Source organism: Nyctibius grandis, chromosome 25 (assembly GCF_013368605.1).
Source record: "Nyctibius grandis isolate bNycGra1 chromosome 25, bNycGra1.pri, whole genome shotgun sequence".
NCBI lineage: Eukaryota > Metazoa > Chordata > Aves > Nyctibiiformes > Nyctibiidae > Nyctibius > Nyctibius grandis.
In genome coordinates this window covers 6,425,712-6,447,389 of record NC_090682.1, presented here as the reverse complement: position 1 = coordinate 6,447,389, position 21,678 = coordinate 6,425,712, and the positions used below count along the sequence as shown (strand labels likewise).

The 21,678-nt window shown below is 64.9% G+C and overlaps 3 protein-coding genes across 7 annotated transcripts; 1 reads left to right on the top strand and 2 right to left on the bottom strand.

Annotated features, from left to right (window-relative positions):
* Positions 1–12: 12 nt before the first annotated feature.
* On the bottom strand, positions 13–9,390 carry TMPRSS13 (transmembrane serine protease 13). 3 transcript variants are annotated; one of them, XM_068418202.1, is made up of 13 exons: positions 9,296–9,390; positions 4,963–5,134; positions 4,524–4,625; positions 4,008–4,130; positions 3,801–3,930; positions 3,432–3,524; positions 3,300–3,343; positions 2,880–3,039; positions 2,592–2,764; positions 2,274–2,372; positions 1,865–2,007; positions 1,584–1,736; positions 13–1,456 (listed from the first exon to the last, which is right to left on the bottom strand). In XM_068418202.1, exons 1-13 carry the CDS (start codon positions 9,314–9,316, stop codon positions 1,442–1,444), a joined length of 1,428 nt encoding a protein of 475 aa, XP_068274303.1. In that variant the 5' UTR covers positions 9,317–9,390; the 3' UTR covers positions 13–1,441. The 3 variants fall into 3 exon arrangements, with proteins under 3 accessions (XP_068274303.1, XP_068274304.1, XP_068274305.1); XM_068418203.1 differs by having other exon boundaries at positions 2,913–3,039; XM_068418204.1 differs by lacking the exon at positions 4,524–4,625.
* Positions 9,391–11,815: 2,425 nt separating this feature from the next.
* Positions 11,816–16,148, top strand: IL10RA (interleukin 10 receptor subunit alpha). Its single transcript, XM_068418201.1, has 7 exons — positions 11,816–11,879; positions 12,723–12,843; positions 12,958–13,136; positions 13,384–13,550; positions 13,863–14,013; positions 14,172–14,296; positions 14,414–16,148. Exons 1-7 carry the CDS (start codon positions 11,816–11,818, stop codon positions 15,395–15,397), a joined length of 1,791 nt encoding a protein of 596 aa, XP_068274302.1. The 3' UTR covers positions 15,398–16,148.
* On the bottom strand, positions 16,147–21,230 carry SMIM35 (small integral membrane protein 35). 3 transcript variants are annotated; one of them, XR_011049736.1, is made up of 6 exons: positions 21,097–21,230; positions 20,512–20,699; positions 18,857–18,973; positions 18,538–18,571; positions 18,313–18,425; positions 16,147–17,749 (listed from the first exon to the last, which is right to left on the bottom strand). XR_011049736.1 is itself a non-coding variant. In XM_068418206.1 (5 exons), the coding sequence occupies exons 1-4, from the start codon at positions 20,525–20,527 to the stop codon at positions 18,320–18,322; spliced, it is 273 nt and encodes a 90-aa protein (XP_068274307.1). In that variant the 5' UTR covers positions 20,528–20,849; the 3' UTR covers positions 16,147–17,749; positions 18,313–18,319. The 3 variants fall into 3 exon arrangements, 1 of the variants encoding a protein (XP_068274307.1); XR_011049737.1 differs by lacking the exon at positions 21,097–21,230 and having other exon boundaries at positions 16,147–16,726; positions 16,828–17,749; positions 20,512–20,849; XM_068418206.1 differs by lacking the exon at positions 21,097–21,230 and having other exon boundaries at positions 20,512–20,849.
* Positions 21,231–21,678: the final 448 nt, after the last annotated feature.

The following is a 21,678-nucleotide window of genomic DNA, read 5'->3' as shown; positions in this document are numbered from 1 at the left end:
AGGTTCCAGTTGTTGTTTTATTCTTTCTCAGAAGACCTGCTTCTCCAGCACGCCATAATAAAGCGTTAGGAGCTGCCGCTCCGGGCTGCACGCTACGATTCCCGTGAGCAGAAACCCCGAGAGCCTTTGGACAAGCTGGGTCTGTAACTTCAGACCCGCTGGATTCACAGTTTAACCAGACCAACAGAAAAGGGGGAAGTCACGTGGGGCCCCCGCTCTCACCCCACCGCAGCTGCCTCTGTTTGTCACCAAGCCCGCTGCCCTGCTCGCTCTCCCCTTCCGCCACTAACCCCGCGGCTCTGCACTTCCTCGCGGGTTACAACGGGGCGCAGGGTTTGCACCGCGGCTGCAAAGGCACAGCCCCAGCCCCAGGCAGCCCGTTGCCAGCAGCAGGTTATTCCCCCTGAACTCACTGAGCAGCAAAGACGTTATAAAGCACAGTGAAAACAGCCCCTCGGCGGAGGCTCATGGGAGGTTCCTGGGCTGCTTCTCTGAAAAGCCGCGCGAGGTCAGGCTGACTCAGTGCTTCCCAAAAGGAAACAGCTCTCGTCGTTTCGGTGCGGGTCTGGAGCAGCACCCTGTGTGCGGGGCCTGCGCCGAGCCCAGGGAGACAGCGGCGTCAGGAACCAGGCGGTGGGGCCCACACAAAGCCCAGCACTCACGTACCATCACGCTCCTCCTTGGCCTTTGGCTGCTGCTGGCTTCTGCCACGCGTCCCACAGCCACCCCCAGAGCACAGACCTGCCCCACGAGCTGCCGAGCTCCCCATCGGGGCAGGCGGGGGGACCGAGAGGGGCTGCCCACGGTCCCGGGAGCGAGCGCTTGCTCAGAGCACACCCACGGCACAGAAAAACAAACAAACGGGTATTTCTCTCACGGGGTGGAACATCATTTAAAAGGCGCTTCCTAAACCTGCCTGCAAACACGAGGGCAAACACTGCTCCTCCCAGACAGTGTTGTAACTGCACCTCGGGGCTCCCTCGCCACGGGCACACGCGGCTCTCCTGCTCCTCGCCTCCTCATGGATGGGCAGGGCTGGCAGCCCCTCGCCCGCCGCAGCCCTGCCAGGAAGCACTCGCCGGAGCCCGTCCGCACACGTCTATTTACACGAGGAAAACCACAGACACCGGGCGAGGAGGCACGTCCCGGCTGGCACAGCCAGCCGCCGGCACGGGCTGCTGCCCCCGCGCGCTGCTGGCCAGGGCTGGCTGGCCAGGCCACCTCCCGTGCGCTGGGCGAGGGCAGAGGCACTGAGCGAGCGCAGAGTCACTTGGCAGGCGCCGTGTTTTCAGAGGTTTGGGCAGCGCTGGGCCCCCGGCTGCATGGGCAGTCCAGAGAGAGCTGCGGGGGTCCGGGGGTAGCGTCATGCCCTGGCAGCAGCCGAGGGCAGGGGCCCGCGCCGGCCGGAGAGGCACAGCCCGGGCAAGCGTCCGTCCCGGCGTTAGTCGTTCTCGCTCTGCAAGGGAGAGGGGAGAGTGAGGGTGAGGTGCCGGGCTGGGCTGGGGTGTACGGCCCCTGTCAGTGCGCCCGGGGCCACCTGGTAAGTCTCCGTGCCCGAGCACAGCCCTGCTGTGCCACCTCACCTCCATTTTGCTGTAGATCCAGCTGAGGAGCTTTGTCACGCGTGTGTAAACACCAGGCTTGTTCTTCTGGCCGCATCCTGTCCCCCAGCTCGTCACCCCGGCCACATACCAGCGGCCGTTGTCCTCGCAGACCAGGGGCCCTCCGCTGTCACCCTGGCACAGAGAGGCAGAGCGGTGAGGAGGGAAGATGCCCCCATGCCAGTACCCAGCCAGGGGACACCACGGGCAGCCCTGCCTGTCCCCTGCACCTCGCCTGGCAGGGACCATGTGTCCCGGCTCACCTGGCACGCGTCCTTCCCTCCCTGCAGGTACCCAGCGCACATCATCCGCGGAGTGAGGTAGCCCTCATACACCTTGTCGCTGTTGCAGATCTTGTAGTCGATCAGCTTCACCTCGGCCTCCCGCAGCTTCGGGGACGTGTTCTCTGCAAGGCAGGAGGAGCCGTGGGGCAGGGCAAGCATCGTCCCCCCTGCCGCCCCCCAGCCCCTCCGCAGCACCGGGTGTTTCTGCGGCAGCTGGGGTGCCTCGCAGGCTTTATTTCTGCAGAGCCACGATTCTATGGTCCTAAGTCACCCCTGCAGGAATGGCCCCTGAACATGGCAGCAGAGCCGTGCTCGCTCCTCTTGCACGCTGCCTCGGTCGGTGGGGCCGTGCAGGAGCTGCCTGCGGAGAGCCCCCGTCCTCCCTCACCTTCATTCTCCCTCGTCTTCCCGAAGCCCGTGATGAAGCAGGACCTGCCCGTCTGGAACCGCTGGCCGTACATGGGGAGGCAGGCTGGGCGGACCTGGGCTGGAGAGAGACACGATGGAAGCAGGCGAGGGGCGAGGCGTAAGTCACCCAGGAGAAAGCAGCGTGGCCACCACAGAGCGGGATGCTCCAGCTGGCAGCAGCCCCGTGCAGCCCAGGGGACGGCCCCGAGGCTGTCTCCTGCTCCTGCCCATCCCCAGGCTCTCTCTGTCCCCTCCGAACACCATCCCCAGCCGAGCCCAGCAAGCCCAGAGACCTCACCTGAGAGCGTCAGCGGCCTGGAGAGCTTCATGAGAGCGATGTCGTAGTCATCGTGATCGTCGCTGTAGTTGGAGTTGATGATGACCTGGGAGACGGGGACGCCCTCTGCGTGCTGCTTCAGGTCCGAGACCCCGCCGTACACCTTCCAGTCGTCGAGGATCTTCATGCTGTTCCTGGGCAGGGAGAGGTGGGAGCAGCCAGCAGTGAGGCGCGGGGCTGGGCTGAGCACCGGTGCGGGGGCTGCCGGCCGCAGCCGGTGCCCCCGGGGCTCGCAGCGGCCCCACTCACATGAAGAAGCAGTGGGCGGCCGTGAGCACCCACTGCGCGTCGATGATGGTGCCGCCGCAGATGTGGATGGGCCCGTACTGCACGCTGACCTGCCAGGGCCATTTGCTCACCAGGGTTTCCTTTCCTCCGATGATCCGGCCAGAAATCCTCTGCCCGCAGGCTGCGAGGGAGAGCGGGGCTGAGAGTGGGGCTGGGGGGGGACGCACACGACATCCCCGGCACCCGCTGGCACCGGCAGCGCTCGGGAGTTCCTAGGGGCCAGTGGGGGCCGTGGGGACGAAGGAAAAACCTTCATAGTATTCTATTATCCAGAAGGTTCACTGGAAAACGCCCTATTTGCCCAACCCTGTGCAAAGGAAGGAGGAAAGGGGTCCCGAGCGTGTGCCTGGCCTCACCCGCCCTGCCAGCCAGCCCCCTTACTTGTGCATCGCAGGGAGACGTACTTTCCCGTGAGGCACAGCGAGCTGCGGGAGAGAAGAGGGGGACGCAGCCTCAGCCCCGGCCCTGCGACACCGGGGCAGGGGCAGGGCAGGAGCCGACACCGCCCGGTACCTGTTGAGGCTCTGCTGGATGGTCTCGCGCTCGTCGGTCACCGTGAGGCTCTTGCCGGAGACGTGCAGGGGAACGTACTCGGTCTGCGACGCGCTGGGAGGGGAGAGAAGAGAGGCGGTGAGGTCCCTCCTCGCTGGGCACTGCCCACCCGGTCCCTGCCCTGTCCAAGAGGCTCCGCACACTGAACCTGGGGGGACGCACAGCATCGCCCAGCGCAGCGTGGGGATGCGGCCTCCCTGCAGAACAGCACTGCTGGGGGGGGAGCGCAGCGGGCCGTGCACCCAGCCAGGGCAGGGGGACCGGAGCAGCACCCAGGAGACTGGCAGGGCCCCAGCGCCCGAGCAGGACGACCCATCCCCGGGGAATTACTTCTGAAATCCCAGCTGCTGGCAGGTCTTCCTGGAGAAGGAGTCGTCCCAGGCGCTGCTGCACACCGGCAGCCACTGGCTCTCCGCGCTGGAGTAGACGTGGAGCAAGGACTCGTCGGACGTGAAGCGCACTGCAGGGATGGAGCCAGTGGGTCAGTGGTGTCCGGGGCTCCCCGGGCTCCCACCGCCCCGGCTCCCGGTGCCTCACCGCAGCCCAGCTCGTCGCTCCTCTGGGAGCAGTCGACGACGCCGTCGCAGCGCACGGCGCTGTCCTTGCAGCTCTCGGCGGGCTCCTTGTACACGATGCCGGTCTGGGACCGCCAGAACATAACTGGGAGAAAGCGCACGCCGTGGTGAGGCTGGGGCTGGGGGCAGGGGCTTGCGACCCACCCAGGCAGGAGCCTGGAGGAGGTCTGCCACGTGCAGGGGCCATCCCAAGCACCAGGCGTGAGCTTGGGTGCAGGGCTGCCGTTTGAGCCAGGACTGGAGAGCTGCAGGAGGTCTGTCCAGCACTGAGCATCCCCCATGCCAGCCCCCAGCAGCCCCCCGTGCCAGCCCAGCAGCATGCAGCTCAGCTGCATTCAGCCCACCAAATCCTTCAACACCACCAGCTACAGCAGCTGGAGAAGCAGCAGCTACATGTTACGAGGATCCCCAGCCTCTGTGACCCCCAGCCCCTCTGAGGTGCTCCCCCCCAGGGAGCCCCGGCTGGGACCCCACTCACACAGCAGGATGAGGGCGACGAGCAGCACGATGAGGACGGAGATGCAGAAGATGAGCGCAAGCCGCCGGTGGCTCATGCAGGGAGCTCTGAACATGGAGGAAGCTGGCAGCAGGGCAGAGGCAGGGTCAGGGGCAGCAGCTGCCTCCCCAGGGCGCCCAGACCCTGCTGCCCACCGGGACGTGCCAGGAGCTCCACGGTGGGGAGCAGGGCCATGCACACCCCACGCGTCCCTGTGGCATCCCCCCATCCTGCCGTGGTCCCTGACCTCTCCCTTGCCCCCAGCACCACTCACACCCCCAAGGAAACACCAGCCTGTGTCTGAGGCTTGTGCAAGCAGTGGGCACAGGGACCCATGCCCCCCCCTGGTTCCCTCCCTGCTCACCCTAGGTGGGACCGGGGCCAGGGTGGCCAGAGACCGCCCTCGGCACCATCCTCTTACATGTGCTCTCACAGGTCGCGCAGGGGGCCGGGGCCGGGCCGGACTCTGGGCTGTAGGGCTTGAAGCTAACGCCGAGGACGCTTTCTCGAGGCTGCGCAGGTCGGGCACCGAAGATGCTGCTGACTATGGAGGCATGGAGGCTGGGAGGGACGCTGGTGGGCGATGCTGTGGCCTGCGAGCAGGGAAGACCGTTACTGGCAACGACCGGTGCCCACCGGAGAGTCCCCGCAGCTGCCACCCCACCGCCCGGGGCAGCCACAAAGGCAAAGGGGACACGGCCCCGAGCTCCCCGGCACGGCCAGCACTGCCACTGGTGCCTGTTCCCCCACAGCACCACGAACTGCAAGTTACCCCCGCGGTGCCTCTTTCTGCACCATGAAGCCCGAGCCACATCCCACCTGGAACAGCTGAAACCCTCCTGGCTGCAGCTTTTCCCCTCCGGGTGGCTGCAGGCCAAATCTCCCAAACCAATTGCTTTGATGGGAGCAATCAGCCGGTTATTTGCATCGGGTCAGTCACGCTGTGGCCCAGTTCCACGGGGCTAGTGCCCCAATTTATGCATCTATCCTTAATTAGCCATTTGAAAAAATAGAGCGCAATTTCCAGCTGTTATTTAGTAATACTTAATAATCGGTGTTTTCCAAGCCCTGAAACGTCCTGCACCCTGGAATGCTGTTCTGCAGTTGTGTCACTCCCGACCCGTGAATTTGCCAGAGAATATGTATTTGTTTCCTTTCCTCAAGACACGCTCTTCCCACTGCTCCATCGCCTTCGACCGGCTGCAGGAGCAAGAGCCTCTCGTTTTCCTTCAGAGAGGACCTGTCTGATTTTTGGCCCCGCAGCTGGCAGAGAGCACGTTTCCCACACCCAGAAAACACCCCATCCCTTCCCTCCGAGCCAGCCAACAGCACCCAGGGGGGTGCCCGGCAGAGCAGGAGCTGCCACCGCCGCGTCGCCTCCTTCCAGCTGGATTTTCTGTGCCCTCGTGTTTCCTGCTGGGAATCTGGAGCCCTAATGAGCACGTCAGGAGCCTGATCAGGCTCGTGCTCTGTAAATACGGCTGTGCCCTTTCTCGCAATGCAATGGTGTAACTTCCTGGGCATTATCCCCTGAGTCACAGGGTCACAGAATGGTTTGGGTTGGAAGGGACCTTAAAGCCCATCCAGTTCCAACCCCCTGCCATGGGCAGGGACACCTTCCACCAGACCAGGTTGCTCCCAGCCCCATCCAGCCCGGCCTTGAACCCTGCCTGCACGCACAGGGAGGAGCAGAAGCAGTTTCTGTTTCACAGCATCACCCGCCCCGTCTCACCCCTTTTCTGCCAGACCAGCCTGACTTTGCTTCGCCTGCAGCCAAGGCCAGCTTTCCCCACGCCTGGATTTCACAGCAGCCATCCTGCTGCGGGCTCCCCTTCTCCATTCACCCTTCTCAGGTGTAAATGAGGTTTTTGTAAGTACCCAGACAGTATCGTTTACCTCGGCATTCATATGCTGCCTCCACATGTCCTCTTCGGCAGCAAGCGCAACCCTTCCACCCTCCGGTTATCAGCTCAGCACAATTACAGTGCTGTTAAGGACAAACTGCTCCATTGTGCTAGAAAACACAGCCCGGCTTCACCCGCGAGCGCGGTGCTGGATGCTGAAGCATCTCTACCTCCCGTGTGCAAGCATTTCCAAACACCACCTAAGTTCACCATAGCTTAAATTGCTTTTATTATTCCTCAGCAGGAAACACATGTGCTTTCTTACACCCAGGTGAACTATTAGCTACTGATTTCCTTAAAAGTCTAAAGTCCAAGTATTTTTTTTTTTAGGTCTATCGCAGAAGCTAACAAAACTTTTACTGTGGATTCCTGGGTACCAGCACAGCTGGTTGCTGTCGCACAGCCACCAGAGCAGAGGGCAAACAGCAGCTGCCATATGAAGATCTCTCTGTTAGGGAGCGTGCGTTACCCCGGTGAGCGAGCTGCGACTTCTGCCCACAAAACCTTTACTCATCCTTTGCTGGCTTTTGAGTAAAAGTCAGACCCGGAGCCAGGCCTCCTCGCATGCGCAGCTGCGGTCTGAGCCCTTTTCCTGACACCCTCTGCCAATGCTGCGCCAGCCGCAGCTGCTGGGGCAGCACAGCCAGCTCCTTCCCCTGGCAGGGCTGACCTTCAGACACAGGGCAGGAGGGGTGCTGGGGGCACCCGGGGGACTCCTGGCCAGCTCTGCTCACCCCACGCCCGGCCCAGGCTGCCTGCGGGATGGTGGACAGTGCCTGCCTGCAGCAGGAGCCCTTTGCTAAACCTCTCATGAGCCTACCACCACCTCGCTGCTTCGCTCTGCTCCCAGCAGGGCTGGCAAAAGCACCGAAGCCCCAGCCAGCAGCACGGAGAAGCCCACCCCCTTTGCACCGCGAGCTGCCCCGCGCACTGACCTCCAGCTCGACACCCTGCCGCAGAGGGAAAGCACCAAATCCGTGCCAGCAGACGGCCGTCACCAGGGGAAGGCGGCCCGGGCTGGGCGCAAGGCTCAGGACCCATTGTGACGGGGAGGGAAGGCAGGGACACCAGCCAACGGGCACCCACAGCTTCCGAGGGGAAGGAGCCAGGTGGCACCTGGGCTGCTGCAACCAGAGCCAGGGCCCAGCGGTGTCTCGGAGGAGCAGAAGGACACGGCAGCTCCCCAAAGTGGGGAGCAGCAAGAGGGGAGGGAGACAGCCGGGCTTAAATAAGCTGGAGGGAGCTCCCTAAGCGGGTGATCATGGCTCTCAGCTGAGCTTGGCAGCGCGCCCCGACCATCCCTCTCCTGCCCAAAGCTCCTTCACCTGTTGTGGAGCGCTGATTGTCAGGGCAGATTAGCTCAGCCAGCACACAGCAGCGACATTGTCCTCGAGCTCCCCTGGGACAAAACCCTCCGGAGCCTGTGAACGCCTCTGTGCCACCCTGTGCCACCTGTCCTGCTGGAGTGCCAGGGCTGAGCGGGGGCTCGGCGGTGCCTCCCGGGGAGGGGGCACAGCCCCAGTCCACGCAGGGGGTCCACGGGGACAAACCGGGCAGGAGCTGTGGGAGGAGGCTGCCGAGACCCGCATGCCATAAAGGGGCAGCACACGGGGAAGTGAAATCCCAAAGCACGTGAGGGACATTTTACAAGCGCAGGTGACAAGCTGTGTGGATCGAGTCAGCCCGATCCGGCCAGGGACAGGTTGCCCTATGCCAGTGTTGAGCAGCCCTTCGGGCAGAGAGCAGAAAATGTTCTGGGGGGTGAGCAATCGCCGCTCACCCCATTCCACGGAGGGGCAAACCGAGGCACGGACAGATAAAGCGACTCTCCTGCGGTTGCAGAGCCGAGGGTGGCACCTGGGACCCCGAATGGCCCGTTTAACCCAAGCGACAAGGCCAAGGTGGGCCACAGGGATACCCAGTATGGGGTAATTGTCTCCACACGTGGGCATCCCAATTCCTGCCCCGCTCTCACCAAGACACGGTGCTGCTGCCTGCTTACAGGGTCATCTAGAGCCGGGATCACCCTGCAAAGCCGTGCTGGGGTGGGCTGCCCGTCCCTTGGGACCCAGGTAGGACCTGGCACGAGCCCACTCTCCTGGCACCCGCCAGCCAAGGACCAGGAAGAGGGTGGCTTTCACAGCTGGCCCTGCCTCCCCTCGAGCCCCATCCACCCCGTCACTGCCACTTTGCACGTTCCGGACGTCGCTGGCACAGCCGGCAGCGCTTGGCGTGCTAATTACCCGCTGCCTCGCCCGGGCGGGCTGAGCCCAGTGCCCATCCGGGGATGGATGTTTTTCTCATGACAGGATGCTCAGCAAGGTCCCGTGGCCAGGACCGAGCAGGCCCTGGCCAACCCAACCTGAAAAGAGCACGGGGAAAACTACCAGAAGAGCGGGTGAGGGAGAGCGGGGGGGACTGGGACCACCAGCGCGATGGCACTGCTGCGGGATGTACTGGAGGGATCAGGAGTGGGCAGCCCCACAGGTGCCCAGCGGCACCAGCTCCCACCAGCAGCACCATCCTGCTCTGCCAGCCGGTCCCCCTGGTTCCCAAATCCGCTCCAGCGTGGACAAGCAGCTGGGCCGGGGGGCCCCGACACCTCCCGTGCCAGCACGGGGCTGTTGCCGGGGATGCTGGCTGCGGCCCTCCTCCCTCCGTGTGCCGATGGGGTGCCAGCGGCAGCAGCCCCCCGGGCAGCTCACCCCGGGTCCTCCTCCCCGCCGGGAGCAACAGGCTGCTGCGAAGGCAACGCCCCAGAGAGCAGGAGGGAGAGCCCGGGCGCTCCCCCAAACCCCGGGGACAGCGGGTCCGTACGGCCACGGAGCAGCCCCCGTGCCCACACCTTACCCGAGAGGCTTCCCCGTCCATGGGCCGCTGCAGGCTGGGCTGGGCTCACAGCTCCGGCACCGCCATCCCTCGCTGCGCAGCGCCGGCAGGTCCGCGGGGACGGGGCAGGATCTGTTTGGCGAGCGGGCTCGTACGTCAGTGCCGGCGTCGGGCGCGGAGGAAAACCAGTCCAACCTGCCACCCGGCTCCGCCGCGGCCTGTTTCCCAACTGCTCCCGGCCCAGCCAGCAAAATACATGCCTCTGCTGCCGGCCGCCCCAGCCAGGCGCTGAGCGATGCGGGGCAGGGGCTGCGGCCAAAGGCCTGGGAGAAGGTGAGGTCTGGCCCCGGGGGACAGCGGCACCCTGGGGGCTCTGCGGGCTCCTCGCCGCCCCCCCGTCTCCACTGCGTGCCTGCCACGCACTCGCCCGCATCTCTGCTGCCCCGGCCGAGGGCTGCGAGCATCAGCTGAGGATGGGAGAGGGGGGGATGCGCAGCCACGTCCAACGCCAGCAAAACCCCTCTCGTGCACCCCGAGTGACCCAGAAGTCCAGAACGGCCTGCTCCAAGGGAAAAGGAACGCCGCTTCCCTCTAGTTTCTCTAGAGGCCTTGTCACTCTGAGGGCTCTGCCGCGCCGGGGTGCAGGGGTGGAGGGAGGCCGGGGCTGGCCAGGCAGCGAGCCGGGTCCCTGGGCAGCCCTGAGCTGGCCCTGCCTGCATGCCTGCGCCAGCTGCCACATCCTCTCCTGAAAAGGGCTTCTCAGAAAGTCGCTCCAGGTGGCAGCTCCAGGAACGATCGCTCGCTGGTGTTTCTACAAAGCCACCTACGGAAAGCAAGTTCCACAGAACCGTGTCTCTGGGCTTGAGCCCGGCAACCTGATGTGAAATGACATGCATGCACAACAGCTCCCTTCACGGAGAGGGTGCAGGGGCTAGCAGCTGGCTAGCAGGATGGTCCTGACAGAAGCCAGGCATAGGGCCGGGGTGGCTGCAGCTCCCAGCCCTCGCTGCCCTCGAGAGAAGCTGCAGAGGCTCTGGGGAAAGACCTGCTGCGCGGTTGTGACTCGGGTGGTTTCCAGGTTATTAAAAGCACGGCTATTCCTATTCAAAGATTAGTCAATTATTTTGAAAATGAAAAGGAAACTCGGCATTGTTCTCGAGGGCTGCTTTGACCTGTGAACTCAGAACCTCTCCTGCCGACGCTGAAAACGTGGGGCTACTCTTTTCTGCAATGCTCTGGTTTTATCGTGGTGCTTCAGCAGCACCCGGTGCAAAGCTGGGCTGTGGTTATCGGCGGGTCCCCCCCTGTGCCGGGGCTGGGGGTGCCGCACACAGCGCATGGCTGTGGGACAGGGCTGCGGGTGGCCGTGCCGCTCACACTCCGAGCGTGCAGCAGAACCGTCATTTCTCCTCAGCCCGTTTCCTTTTCCCCTAAACTGCCAAGCGTTTCTCCCAAACCTCTGAACCGCCTCACCTGCGGGACCAGCCCCGCCGTGCCTTTTCCACAAGGTTCCCTCCTCCTTCTTCGTTTTGGGTCCCGTTGCTTTTGCTTTTCACCCCTTTACACGAAACACGAGCTGTGGCTTTGTGTGGGAAGGGCTGCGCCTCATCTCAGGACTCCCAAATTCAGTGGCTGCCAGGTGTGACTCAGAAGGTGATGGCAGAGTGACAGGACGTTAGCTGGGCTCCCAAAAAGGGGAGGCTAAAGCCAAGCTCAGGTGAAGGCAGTGAGGGGATGCCACCATGCCTTGCCCGAGGTCCTGCCGCCGGGCTCAGCGGCACCACGACACCCCCCCCTGCAGCTGAGGAAGCTGCGGGTGCTCTGGCAAGGCTGTGGGCTCGTGGAAGCCCGTGGGCTCCAGCAGGAAGGGTGAGTCAGGGGATGGACTGCTCAGAGTCAGGGAAAAAAGCAGAAATCTCCCACTTCAGGCACTTAAGGTGGCTCTTGGGGAAGCCACTCTGCTGCGGCAAAGGGACCTGAGGTCCTGCACCTCTACGCCTGCCAAGCCAGGGGCTGCTCTGAGGCTGCCAGAGCACTCTGGGTTTCTCTTGCAGTTTTAATCTACATCCTTGCCACTAATTCCCTGGTGGGAAGTTCCTCTTCTGGAGACAAATTGCTCTCCATCTGCTGTGCTCACTCAGACCCCCCGTGACGGGTCGTGCTAGGTGCTAACGCTCACCCACATGCTGTGCTTCCAACACCTCATCTAATAACGCAGCAGCAAGGGCAGACACACGCTTTACTCCTATTTTCCCTTTCTCAGCAGTGTACTGTTTGTTCAGAAAAGCCCCCAGAGCTGTTCCTTCGAGGCTGCTCGTAGGGAATGCCCGGCCTGGGCTGCAAGATTAGCTGCGGGTGAGTGGGTGGACGGTAAAGAAAAGTGGAAGTCGCCGCACAGCTACTTTCCTCCCACTGCGCTAACGCCTCCGAGACGTCACCGAGCCAGCCCCCAGAGGAAAAACCAGCGCTCGGCAGCCGGCCAGGGCAGAGCACGGCACCCTGCTCACCCAGCCCGGCGCCTGCAGAGGATGCTGAGCCGGCATGGCCCCCTCCGCCGCGGCCCTGGCATTCTGCCTGGCACTGCTCCTCGCCCGGCCCACGGACGGTGAGTCTCCCCTGCCCACACCACACTGGCCTTCAGACCCGCGGCTCCTGGCAGGCTGCTCCGCTCCCCTCTGCACCCAAGACCCTGGCACCACGCTGGGGACTGAGCTGGGGGCAGGCACGGGGGGCAGGTGGCGAGCGGAGCTGCTGCGGTTCGGAGCCGCAGCTCGGGCACCAGTGCTGGCTGGTCAGTGCCCGCAGGCTCCTGCCTGCTCGGAGCAGGACATGGCCTGGGGTTCCCTGCTCGCCACTCACCTTTCTCCCCTCTTGGGGACCCTACAGGCTGCGTTACTCCTCAGGCATCAGCCTTGCTTCTCTCCCCCCGGGTGCCCCGGTGGCGGCGCGGTGCTGGGCTGACAGCCGCAGGGCTGGGTGTTTGGCGGCAGGCAGCGGCTGCGGAGGAAACCAGCACAGAAAGGGTGGCAGATGTTATCGAGCGGTGCTTTGCTACCAGGTGACAATACCAAAGTTCAGGCAGGAGGTGTGAAAAAGGCTGTTTCTCCCAAACAGGAGAGCTGAACCCACACAGGCTGCTAGCAGATGACGGGGTGGTCAGGGATGCAAATACAGCAGGCTCCTCTCTCGGGCCAGAAAGGCACCGAGACCCTCTGGGCTGGGCTGAGCCGGGCTCTTCCCAGAAAACAGAGGAAGGGAAAGAAGGGGCCGAGCAAACGGCAGTGGGACAGGCTGGGGCAAAGCCTCGCGCTGTCCAGGCAGGTGCTCAGCACAGTGAGTCAGGCTCCAGGTGAGCCCTCGAGGAGGCGATGGGCAGGAGCTCTGCCCAGCTCCTGCAGGATGGGACGGGATGCCCAGCCTCGCCTGACGCTCGCCTCTGGTCCTGCAGGTGAGGAGCTGGCGAGCCCCCGGCGCGTGCGCTTCGCCGCGGAGATAGCGCATCACCTGCTGCGGTGGGAGCCGGGACACGACCCCCCCCGGGACGTGCGCTACCAGGTGGAGCACACAGTGTGAGTACAGCCACAGGGTCCAGCCCCTGCCCAGGGTCTGACACCGACAGCGGTGACAACCGAGTCCCCGGCCCCTGCCCGCACCGCTCTCACCCCAGGCACTTCTCCCCGCAGCTACGGCACCAACATCTCCTGGACACCCATCCCAAACTGCGTGGGCATCGTGGGGCACTCCTGCGACCTCACATACTACACCCTGGATCCTGCCCTGCGCTACTACGCACGGGTCAGGGCCGTGTCTGGAAACCACACGTCCCCGTGGCAAAGGACCAACGCTTTCTCCCCGCAGGAAGGTAGGTCGGGTGCCTGCCTCCACCCTGCGCTGGGGGCAGGAGGTTTCGGGGCGGCAGGGGTCAGGGTGCCAGACTGCTTGGGAAGAGCCTGGGGACAGATGGGAGCAGGGGTGTCTGTCTTCCCATCCCTTCCTGGGGGGCAGCCGGGATGGGACGGGACAAACCCAGGACAGGCGGCCCGGGCTACGAGGGACAGTCACAGCTGCCAAGAGGAGGGAACCCTCACTGCTCTTCCCACTGTCTCCAGCCAGCCTGCGCTTGTCGGGGCAGAGCCTCTCCGTGACGGGCAACAGCGTCCACGTGCAGCTGCAGCTGCTGCTCAGGGTGGGGAACCTCACCGTGAGATACGACGACGTCCAGAGGCACGCGAGGCGGTACCGGGTGTACGTCCGGAGGGCGCAGGACAATCGGACGGTGAGACGAGCGGCCGGTCCCGCGCTGTCCCCATCTCTCCTGTGCGCTGCTGCTCGAGTTGAAACCCACGTTTTTATCTGTAAAACTTCACGTTGAGCTTTCTCACAGCCACAGTGTTGCGGAGAGATTTCTCTGCATGTTTTATTGCAGTAGGTTCCTCAACTCGTGTTGAGATTTTGGGTTTAGCTGCCTCCAGCAGTATTGCTGAGCACCCCGGGGATGGAGGAGGAGGAGGGAGGAAAGCCCGGGGGCCCTGCACCGCTGCAGCAGCTGGGGGCTCTCGGGTACTAGCCCATGCTCTGCTCATTGCAGTACGAAGTGGTGGAGACCACCCCGGAGTTCAGCATCGACAACCTCTTCTGGGACACGGAGTACTGCATCAGCGTGGAGCCCGAGGTGGCCAGCCGGCACGCCCGCGCCACGCGCACCACCGAGCAGTGCCTCGCCATCGGCCAGAGAGACAGTGAGTGCCAGGGGGGCCTCGCGGGACGCGGACTCTCCTCAGCCTCCTGGCCCTGTGGGGCCACACCAGCTCAGCCACTCCGTGCCCCCGCTGCGCAGCCTTCAGGCTACCGAGGGCTCCGCCTTTCCCCCCTCACCTGGGCATGTCTTCTCTTGCAGGGAGCGCAGAGCTTGAGCTGAACATCATCAGCTCCTCCTTCATCACCCTGTTGCTCTTGGGCTTCCTGGGGGCTCTGCTGGCATGCACCTACGTAAAGAAACCCATGAGGCCGCCGTCCGTCCTGGTAAGGCAGCCGGGCACGCGGCACCCTTGGCAGCCGGCGCGGGGTGCAGGCTTGGGGAGCTGTTGGCAGAGGCAGGGACGAAGCACTGCTCACCCCGGTCTTTTCTCTCCCTCCCAGAAGTCCTTCATCAAGCAGGGCTCGCTCTGGGTGGAGCAGGAGTCCTGGCCCTCGGGCAGCCCGGCCGCAGACCCTGTGCAGCAGCTGTTCCTGTGCCAGAAGGAGCCCCAGCAGGACCTCGGCCCTGGCGGCAGCACCGGCACGGCCCAGCTGCCCCTGGAGAAGGGCTGGGGGCTCCCGGTGTGGCCCAAGGACCCGCTGTGCCTGCTGGGGCCAGGGGCCGCGGGCAGCGGGGACAGCAGCTGCGCCAGCACCGACAGCGGCATTTGCCTGCACGCCTCCTCCCCGGAGCTGAGCTGCTCCTCGGGCCCCCAGCCCCGGGGCTACCAGCGGCAGCTGCCCACCGGCGACGACAGCGGCACGGGCTTGGAGAGCCCTCACCCCTCAGGCCCCCCCAGCAGCGGGCACGCCAGCCCCGGGGAGGGCCCGCAGCCCCACGGAGAGGAGCTCGGCCACCCCCCGGCCGCCGGCCAGGACAGCCCGCACAGCGTGGGGTTCTGTGGGTACCTGCAGCAGTCCCAGGGCATGGTGGAGCCCAGGCAGGACCCAGCCAAGGGGTGGCCCAGCTCGGGCTGTGCAGGATGCCCGCAGCGCCCAGGCAACACCGACGTGGTGCTGGACATGGAGCACCCCGAGCTGGCGGTGGCCAAAGGGTATTTGAAGCAGTCGCCTCCTGAGCGTCCCCACAGCCACGCGCAGGACTGTGCTCCATGGGGAGGCCCCTGGGAGCCCACTGCCTGGGGCTTCTCCAGCCAGGTGGAGCCCCGAGCGCCCACCCTGCTCAGCTGTGGGGCTCCGGGTGCTCCCTTGGCCTCCAAAGCCAGCCCCGAGCTCCTGAAAAGTCCCTTTGACCTGAACATCTTCAACGTTGACCTCCTGGGGACGCTGCCCCTCACCTCCGGCCTCGGCACCAACGAGTGGCTCACGGTGCCAATGAATCCCCTGAGCCTGCTCCACAGGGACAGCAAGGACAGCCGCCTGTGAGCCGGCCCCGTGCTGGGCAGCGGGTGCCCACCAGCCCCATGCACGAACCCAACTACCTCTTCTGGCCCCTGCCCGCGGGGAGCAGCTCCTCCGATAAGCTACCGCCAACCCATGGAGGCCAACACGTCAAACCAAGCAGTGCCCCGGCTGACACTCGCCGAGAAGCACCAGCTGAGCTACCCCTGGGGCTGCTTTGGCCCTGGTACTGCCGTGGCCAGCCCCCACCACCTGTCCTCCAGCCAGGCTCCAGTGTAACGCTAACAAGACATGGGGACGAGCTGCGCTGGAGGGGCTCACCCCCTTCCTCTGACCACCGAAGCCCAAGGATACACGGGAGGATGTTTCCAAAGGGCGATCCTGCCTCGTCTGCCCTCCCCGGCAGCCCAGCGTGGGGCACGCAGCCCCCAGGCCCAGGGCCACCCTCGGGGCCAGCCCCACGCTTCCCCTCCCCACTTCCCCCTTTCCCTGGCGAGCCCCGCGCTCCTCCAGCTGCCGCCCACGCCGAGGCCGTCTGAGCCTTTCACAACGCGGGCACCGAAAGCAGAGAGCAGCCTGACGTCAGCCACCCTGCTGCTGGGAGCGCTGACCTCACTGGGGCAGCGAGGGACTTCCCTGACCCCACAGAGACCCTTCGGCGTCCACCCCTACGGCAGAGCCCCACGGTGCTGGGTGCCTCTGGTGGGGCACAGGACGCGAGCCCAGCACGAGCCAGGGCAGCCCTGCCCACGCCATGGTCCGTGTGCCGCCACTATTGCCTACAGACATTATTTATTCTATTTAATTTGTAAATACAGAAAGGATGTGGTGTTATTTGATCCGTTTATCCGTACGTCACCTCCTAAGGTCAAGCTGTGCACTTTCCAGGGTCAGATACGGCCTTTCCCCCGCAGCAAAGGGCAGCACGCCTCTGCCTTCACACCGGGAAGAGCATTTCCCCATCCCAACTGGAAGGAGAACAAAGCCAGCCCCCCGAGAGCTCCGCACTCACCGGGGGATGAGGGTGGTGGTCCCCAGCGAGCGTTGTGTGGTGGGAGCACGTGCCCGGGGAGCAGCAGGGAAAACCACGCAGTGATTTCACAGGGGTGGCACTGGGTGGGTGGCAGCGTGGGGACCACCAGCAGCACCCCAGGGCAGAGCCGAACCGGGGCGGCGGGGGAAGAGTTTGTGTCAGAGTGGAAGCAAGGGTGAGCTGGGAACGACTTACCAGGGGCTACGCTTGGGTGCTGCCAGGTCACTGGAGAGTTATTCCAGAAGTCACTCGCTTTCCAAGAACCGTCACGGTGGGATAGTCCCGTTAAAACCGCCGGTGGAAACCTGGCTCGGGGAGTCCTTTATGTCAGGTGAAACCATGAATCAGTGCAGGCAGGAGAAGGGTTGTTGGTGCATCGCTGCATTTCCTTCTGCCACCTCTGACGTCGCACCCCTCGCACCTCAGATTCGCTCCCCGCGTCGCACGGAGGGTCTGGGCACCTGCTGTGGTGGGCACCGCTGGTGCCAGCCGTGGGCATCCTCCTGCCCTTCCATCGCCACCCCCTCTGGGCATTTCGGGGCTTGGGGCTTTTTGCTTTCTATTTTTCCACTTCCTCTGAAAAGCAGACTCATGAAAACTAAACGTGACTTCTTTTTTTTATTTTTCAACGCTCCTGACGTCAAGCCCTGCGGCCGGATCCCGCACGGTGCCGGGTGCTGCCGGCTCCTGCTCGCTGCGAAAGGCTCCAGCCAGCAGCACCCAGGGCAGCACCTGGAGCCTGGATAGGTGGCGTCTCCATCCCCTCCACCAGCAGCCACGGCTCTCCCTTCAACAGAACCCCGCGGAGTTTGCTGGGAAGCCACAGACCACGCGCTTCGGCTCACTCTGCCCGGGTTGAAGGGAACACAGGGGCTTTCTGAGGCGGTTGCTTGCGCTATCCGTGCGGAGGACAAATTTCCACATGGGTCCAGATACTTGGCCAAGGAGGGAAGTCTGAGCAGTCTCATTTCCTTATGGCATTTTCCCCCATTGCACAAACCCATCCAGCTCTGTGGCTCACTGCCATCCTTTTAGCTGGCTCCTCGTACTCCCACTGCCCTGGTTGCCAACAGCCTGGCCCATGGTCTCCTGGGCTCGCAGCCGGCTGCTCCCGAGGTCCGGGGTGTCTCTGAGCCGTAGGGGTCCGTGGGGAAGGCGTCTCTTCTCCCCAGGATGCGTGCTGAGGATGCCTGGGGTGAGGCAGCTCCTCTTCCTCCATCTCCAGCAAGGGGAGGCTGCACCAGGGCACTGGCATGGGGATGGCACCTGCACAGGGATGGCACCAGCCCCAGGCTCCTGCCAGTGCTGCCCATGGCCAGGGAGGGCCAGCCACAGCCATGCAGCTGCGGGGAGCAGATGGAGAAGCTCTCAAAAACAGAAACTGCACCGTTCCAATTTCGGTAGAAATCCAGCACATTCAGGGACTGTTTTTCAAAAGAAGCAAGAGCAGAGGAAATCCCCCACGGCTGGTTTTGGTTGCTCTTTCTGTCGCTGCTGGGAGGTGGGCGTGAGGCAGCTGGGGAAGCAGCGCGGGGAGCACACGGGCTCCAGCCCCAGCCCCGAGCTGCCTGCACGCCCAGAGCCAGGCCGAGGACAGCAGGGCATGGGAAGGGACACGCAACCCAAACCCTGCACGAGGGGAAAGAAAACCAGAGCCCAGGGAAAGCCCCCAGTGCCCCGCAGGCGCTGGGAGGACTTTTTCAGGCAAAACCTTGGGGCTATCCCAGGGAAAGCTGCGATGACCAGGGGCCACGAGGCTCTGGGACACAGCGCCGGGGCTCCCTGCAGAGGCACCCGCTGCTGTGGCCATCCCGGGCACCGCAGGGGACCCGCACGGGGCTGCTGGGGGCTGTGCCGGGGACCCACTCACCCATCGTCAGCGGGGAGGAGCAGGGTGATGTCCTACCTGCACCTCACGGCCCCCGGTCCTGGAAGGGCACGTAGCTGCTCCCTGCCCCGCTCAGCGAGCCGCTGATGCTGACTGGTGGCACCAGCTCCACCGCCACCGACCCCAGCCCGCTGCAGGGAGGGCAGAGAGAAACAGCAGACATGGTGGGTTTGGGGCTGGTGAGGGTTTGAGACACCTCGGCCCCATGCCAAGGGGGCACCCAGCCTGTTCCTCATCACTCACCAGACATGGTAGAGGTTGAAGATGAAGCCAGGCCCTGGGGAGGGGGGAAGGAGAGGTGTCAGAGAGCCGTGCGGTGCCAGGAACTCACCTTCGCCATGCCACGAGTCTGCAGCAGCGTGGGGATGGGCAGGACACCCAGCCACGCAGGGACATCACCGTGCATCCCCCTCCTCGGTCTCTGCATGCCCCCATCTTGCCCGAGAGCCACCCTCCACGCAGGTTTCCCCAGCCCCCGGGGACCAGCTAAATGTCAGGGGTGCTCCCCACCTCTGCAGCTCTCCCTGCCCTGCCGCCCATCCCCTGCCCTGCCCACACTCACGGCGCCAGCCCTGGCCCCTCTGGTACCACCGGACCAAGGCGCAGCCCAAAAGCACCAGGAGCAGCAAGGCCAGTCCAACACCCAGGATAATCCCGAGCACGTTGATGGGCTCCTGTCCTGTAAAGCAGAGGGAGGGGTCTGCAGACAAACGCCTCTGGGAGGCCGGGGGCTCTGATCATCCCCGGGGGGACAGGACCGCTGTGGGGCCGGGGTGCATCCCTCCACCCTGTGCATGGAGGGGCTGCGCTCCGCGAGGCTGTTCAGCATTGGGGCACAGGGAGGGAACGGCTGTAAACAGGAGCTTCCATTGCCCCCAAGCAGGAGCCCCACACCAGAAGAGCAGCCAGGTGCCAGCGCCGTGGCACTGGTGCCAGCTATCCCATTGCTCCCACAGCCGCCCAGTGCCATGCCCTGCTCCATCCCTGCGCAGCTGCACAGCCCCATTTCTGGACAGGCAGTTCCCTCTAGAGGAAGCATTTCACCAACGTGCCCAGGCACAGCGCAGCCGAGGAGCAGCCGTTTCCCTGCTGACAACAGGCTCCCCGCTGTGCGGAGCAGACCCTGCGCACCGCCCAGCACCGCGCTGCTCATCACACCTCCTGCCAGCTGCTCCCAGCTCCCGCTCTCCCAAACCCCTGCACGCACGCCATCCCAGACCCTTCTCTGCTCCAGCGTGAGCCCATCTCACAGGCACCGCAGCCTCTCGCACACCCATCTGCACCCCAGCATCCCCACGCCCCCACGGGGCCTCCCTGACCAGTAAGCTGACCAGTCAGTCCCAGTGCGCCCCATTAGCAAAACGCAGGCAGGGGTGGTGGTGGGCACAGCTCTGGGGGCTGCCATGCCCAGGAGGGGACAGCGGGGGTTTGGCCACTGCCCTGGAGCGTGGTCAGCCCCATGGTGCTCCCCTGCTCGGGGCGAGTGCCTGGCACAGGGACAGGGACAGTGCCTTGCAGCGTCAGGAGGCAGCGGAAAAGGATGACCTAACAGCAGCTAAATTTAGACAGATGCCGGTGGAGTGAGAACATTTCCCCTGTGGTCACAGTGTTTACACAGCGAGCCACGTCCCAGGTTGCCCTGCAAGCCGCAGCGCTTGCCCTACCTGACGGGATCGGGCAAGCGCCCGGGGAGCCGCAGAGCGTCGCGCTGCCAGCTCCCGCGCCGCAGCACCCGCCTGCCCTGCCCTCCTGCTGGCCCTCACGGCAGGGCCTGGCAGCCACTGCACCCTGCTCCCGCGGGGCCAGGGTGAGCCGGGAGCCCCGGGACCCCCGGCCGTGGCGGAGGCCGGCGTGGGTGAGGTCAGGGAGTCTGCCACGGGGTGACTCAGGCAGCAGGAGCTGCGGGACAGGAGGAGCCTCCCTGAATCAGCCGCCTGCCGAAACTGCCCTCTCCCCACGCCCACCGCTACTGGGAGGGTGATGGCCCCGTGCCCGGCCCCGTGCCGCGCGTGGGAGGCGCTCCCTGCCCCGACACCCTCGGCAGCACACGGCCTCGCGTCCCAGCGAGGTGCCCCCGAGCAGCACAGCTCAAGGGACGGCCACCCCAACAGCCAAGCCCCAGCTCCAGAGGGGAAGGGAAGGTTCCCGAGCCACTGCTTGCGCCATAACACATCCCCACTCGCGCTCCACAAGGGCAGGATAACAGCACCTACTCACCTGCCCGGGGGTCCATGTCCTGGCCGAGAGGCTCTCGGGGCTGTCCTGGGCTGGGAGCTGCTGCAGCAGAGCCCGGTGCGCGCTGGAGCCCGGCACGTCCTGCGCGTCCCCTGCTGCCCCGGTGACACAGCCGCCTCACCGCCCGCGCCGCAGCCAGGCCACGCTCCGCTCCTCGCCCGCCGGTTCAACTGGTTCCCGGGGAGAAAGCAGAGGAGCGCCAGGAGACATCACCCCTCCTGCCATGGAGGGCACGTGGCCGGTGCCCCAGTCCCAGCCTCACGGGGCGGGTGCGATGCCTGCCACGCAGGCAGGGACAGGCACCCTGGCAGAGGCTGAACCGGGACCAGAGGGGCAGGGACGCTGGGGACACGGGTGTCCAGCCCTGGCAAGGTGCCCGAGCAGCTGCGTCCTCCCACTGCCACCTCCTGGCCAGGAGCAGCGGCCGGGAGCAGGGCAAGGTCCCATGCAGAGCCCAGGCGTGGGCTTTGGGGATGCCCACGGAGGGGATGGCCCTGTGCGACGTGAGGGCAGGACCCCAGGGTGACGGGGGTCAGTCACAGACACCCCCCGGTGCGATGCACTTACGGCTGCACTCGATCATCTCCTCAAAGCCCCAGGGTTGGTGGCAATGCCTCCCTGCCTGCGGAGAGAGGGGGCACCGTCTGCCGTGGCTGCAGGTAGAAGGGAGCAAACAGGGGCAACCATTAACAGCTGGGAAACCGGGCAGCCAGGGGCAAAACCCCTCCCTCCCTCCCTGGAAACCTCCTCCTGGGGCACGCTTTGCAGGCACAGCCTCTGACCGTGCCGTGCCCCAACGCAAGCAGCCCGGGCAGCAGCCGGGCCCCCCCGCAGCCCTCCCCGGGGTGCCTGCGTCATACCAGGGCTCAGCGTGTGAGAGGCCAAAGAAGGGTGACGGGCTGGAAACGCAGCCGCTCTCCAGGAAGCAAAGCCCCGAAGGCGGCGGAGCCGTGACATAACATCTGCAAACCTCAGCTGCTTCCTCAAAGCCTTCGCTTCGCCTCCGAGGAGGGAGAGCTGCTCCACGCCGCGCCACCTCCCACCCCGCGGACGCTCCTGGGCTGCCCTCCCTTCGTGGCAGCAGGGTCAGGCTGGGCAGCGCGTGGGCTGGCACTGGGATGCGCTGGGAGGGCTGCCCATGCCTCGAGG

Bases quoted from the DNA above. Each gene is read 5' to 3' on its own strand.
- TMPRSS13 (XM_068418202.1), bottom strand. From the start codon at position 9,316: ATGGACGGGGAAGCCTCTCGG. The intron at 3,525-3,800 runs GTAATTCCCCGG...CTCCCCTCCCAG, and splicing joins CAGCAGCTGGGATTTCAGAA to CGCGTCGCAGACCGAGTACG. The intron at 2,373-2,591 runs GTGAGGTCTCTG...GTCTCTCTCCAG, and splicing joins CAGGCCGCTGACGCTCTCAG to CCCAGGTCCGCCCAGCCTGC.
- IL10RA (XM_068418201.1), top strand. From the start codon at position 11,816: ATGGCCCCCTCCGCCGCGGCCCTGGCATTCTGCCTGGCACTGCTCCTC. The intron at 11,880-12,722 runs GTGAGTCTCCCC...CTGGTCCTGCAG, and splicing joins CCTCGCCCGGCCCACGGACG to GTGAGGAGCTGGCGAGCCCC. The intron at 13,137-13,383 runs GTAGGTCGGGTG...CACTGTCTCCAG, and splicing joins CGCTTTCTCCCCGCAGGAAG to CCAGCCTGCGCTTGTCGGGG.
- SMIM35 (XM_068418206.1), bottom strand. The intron at 18,572-18,856 runs GTGAGTGTGGGC...CCCCCTCCCCAG, and splicing joins GAGGGGCCAGGGCTGGCGCC to GGCCTGGCTTCATCTTCAAC. The intron at 18,426-18,537 runs GTGAGTGATGAG...CCCTCCCTGCAG, and splicing joins TTCAACCTCTACCATGTCTG to CGGGCTGGGGTCGGTGGCGG.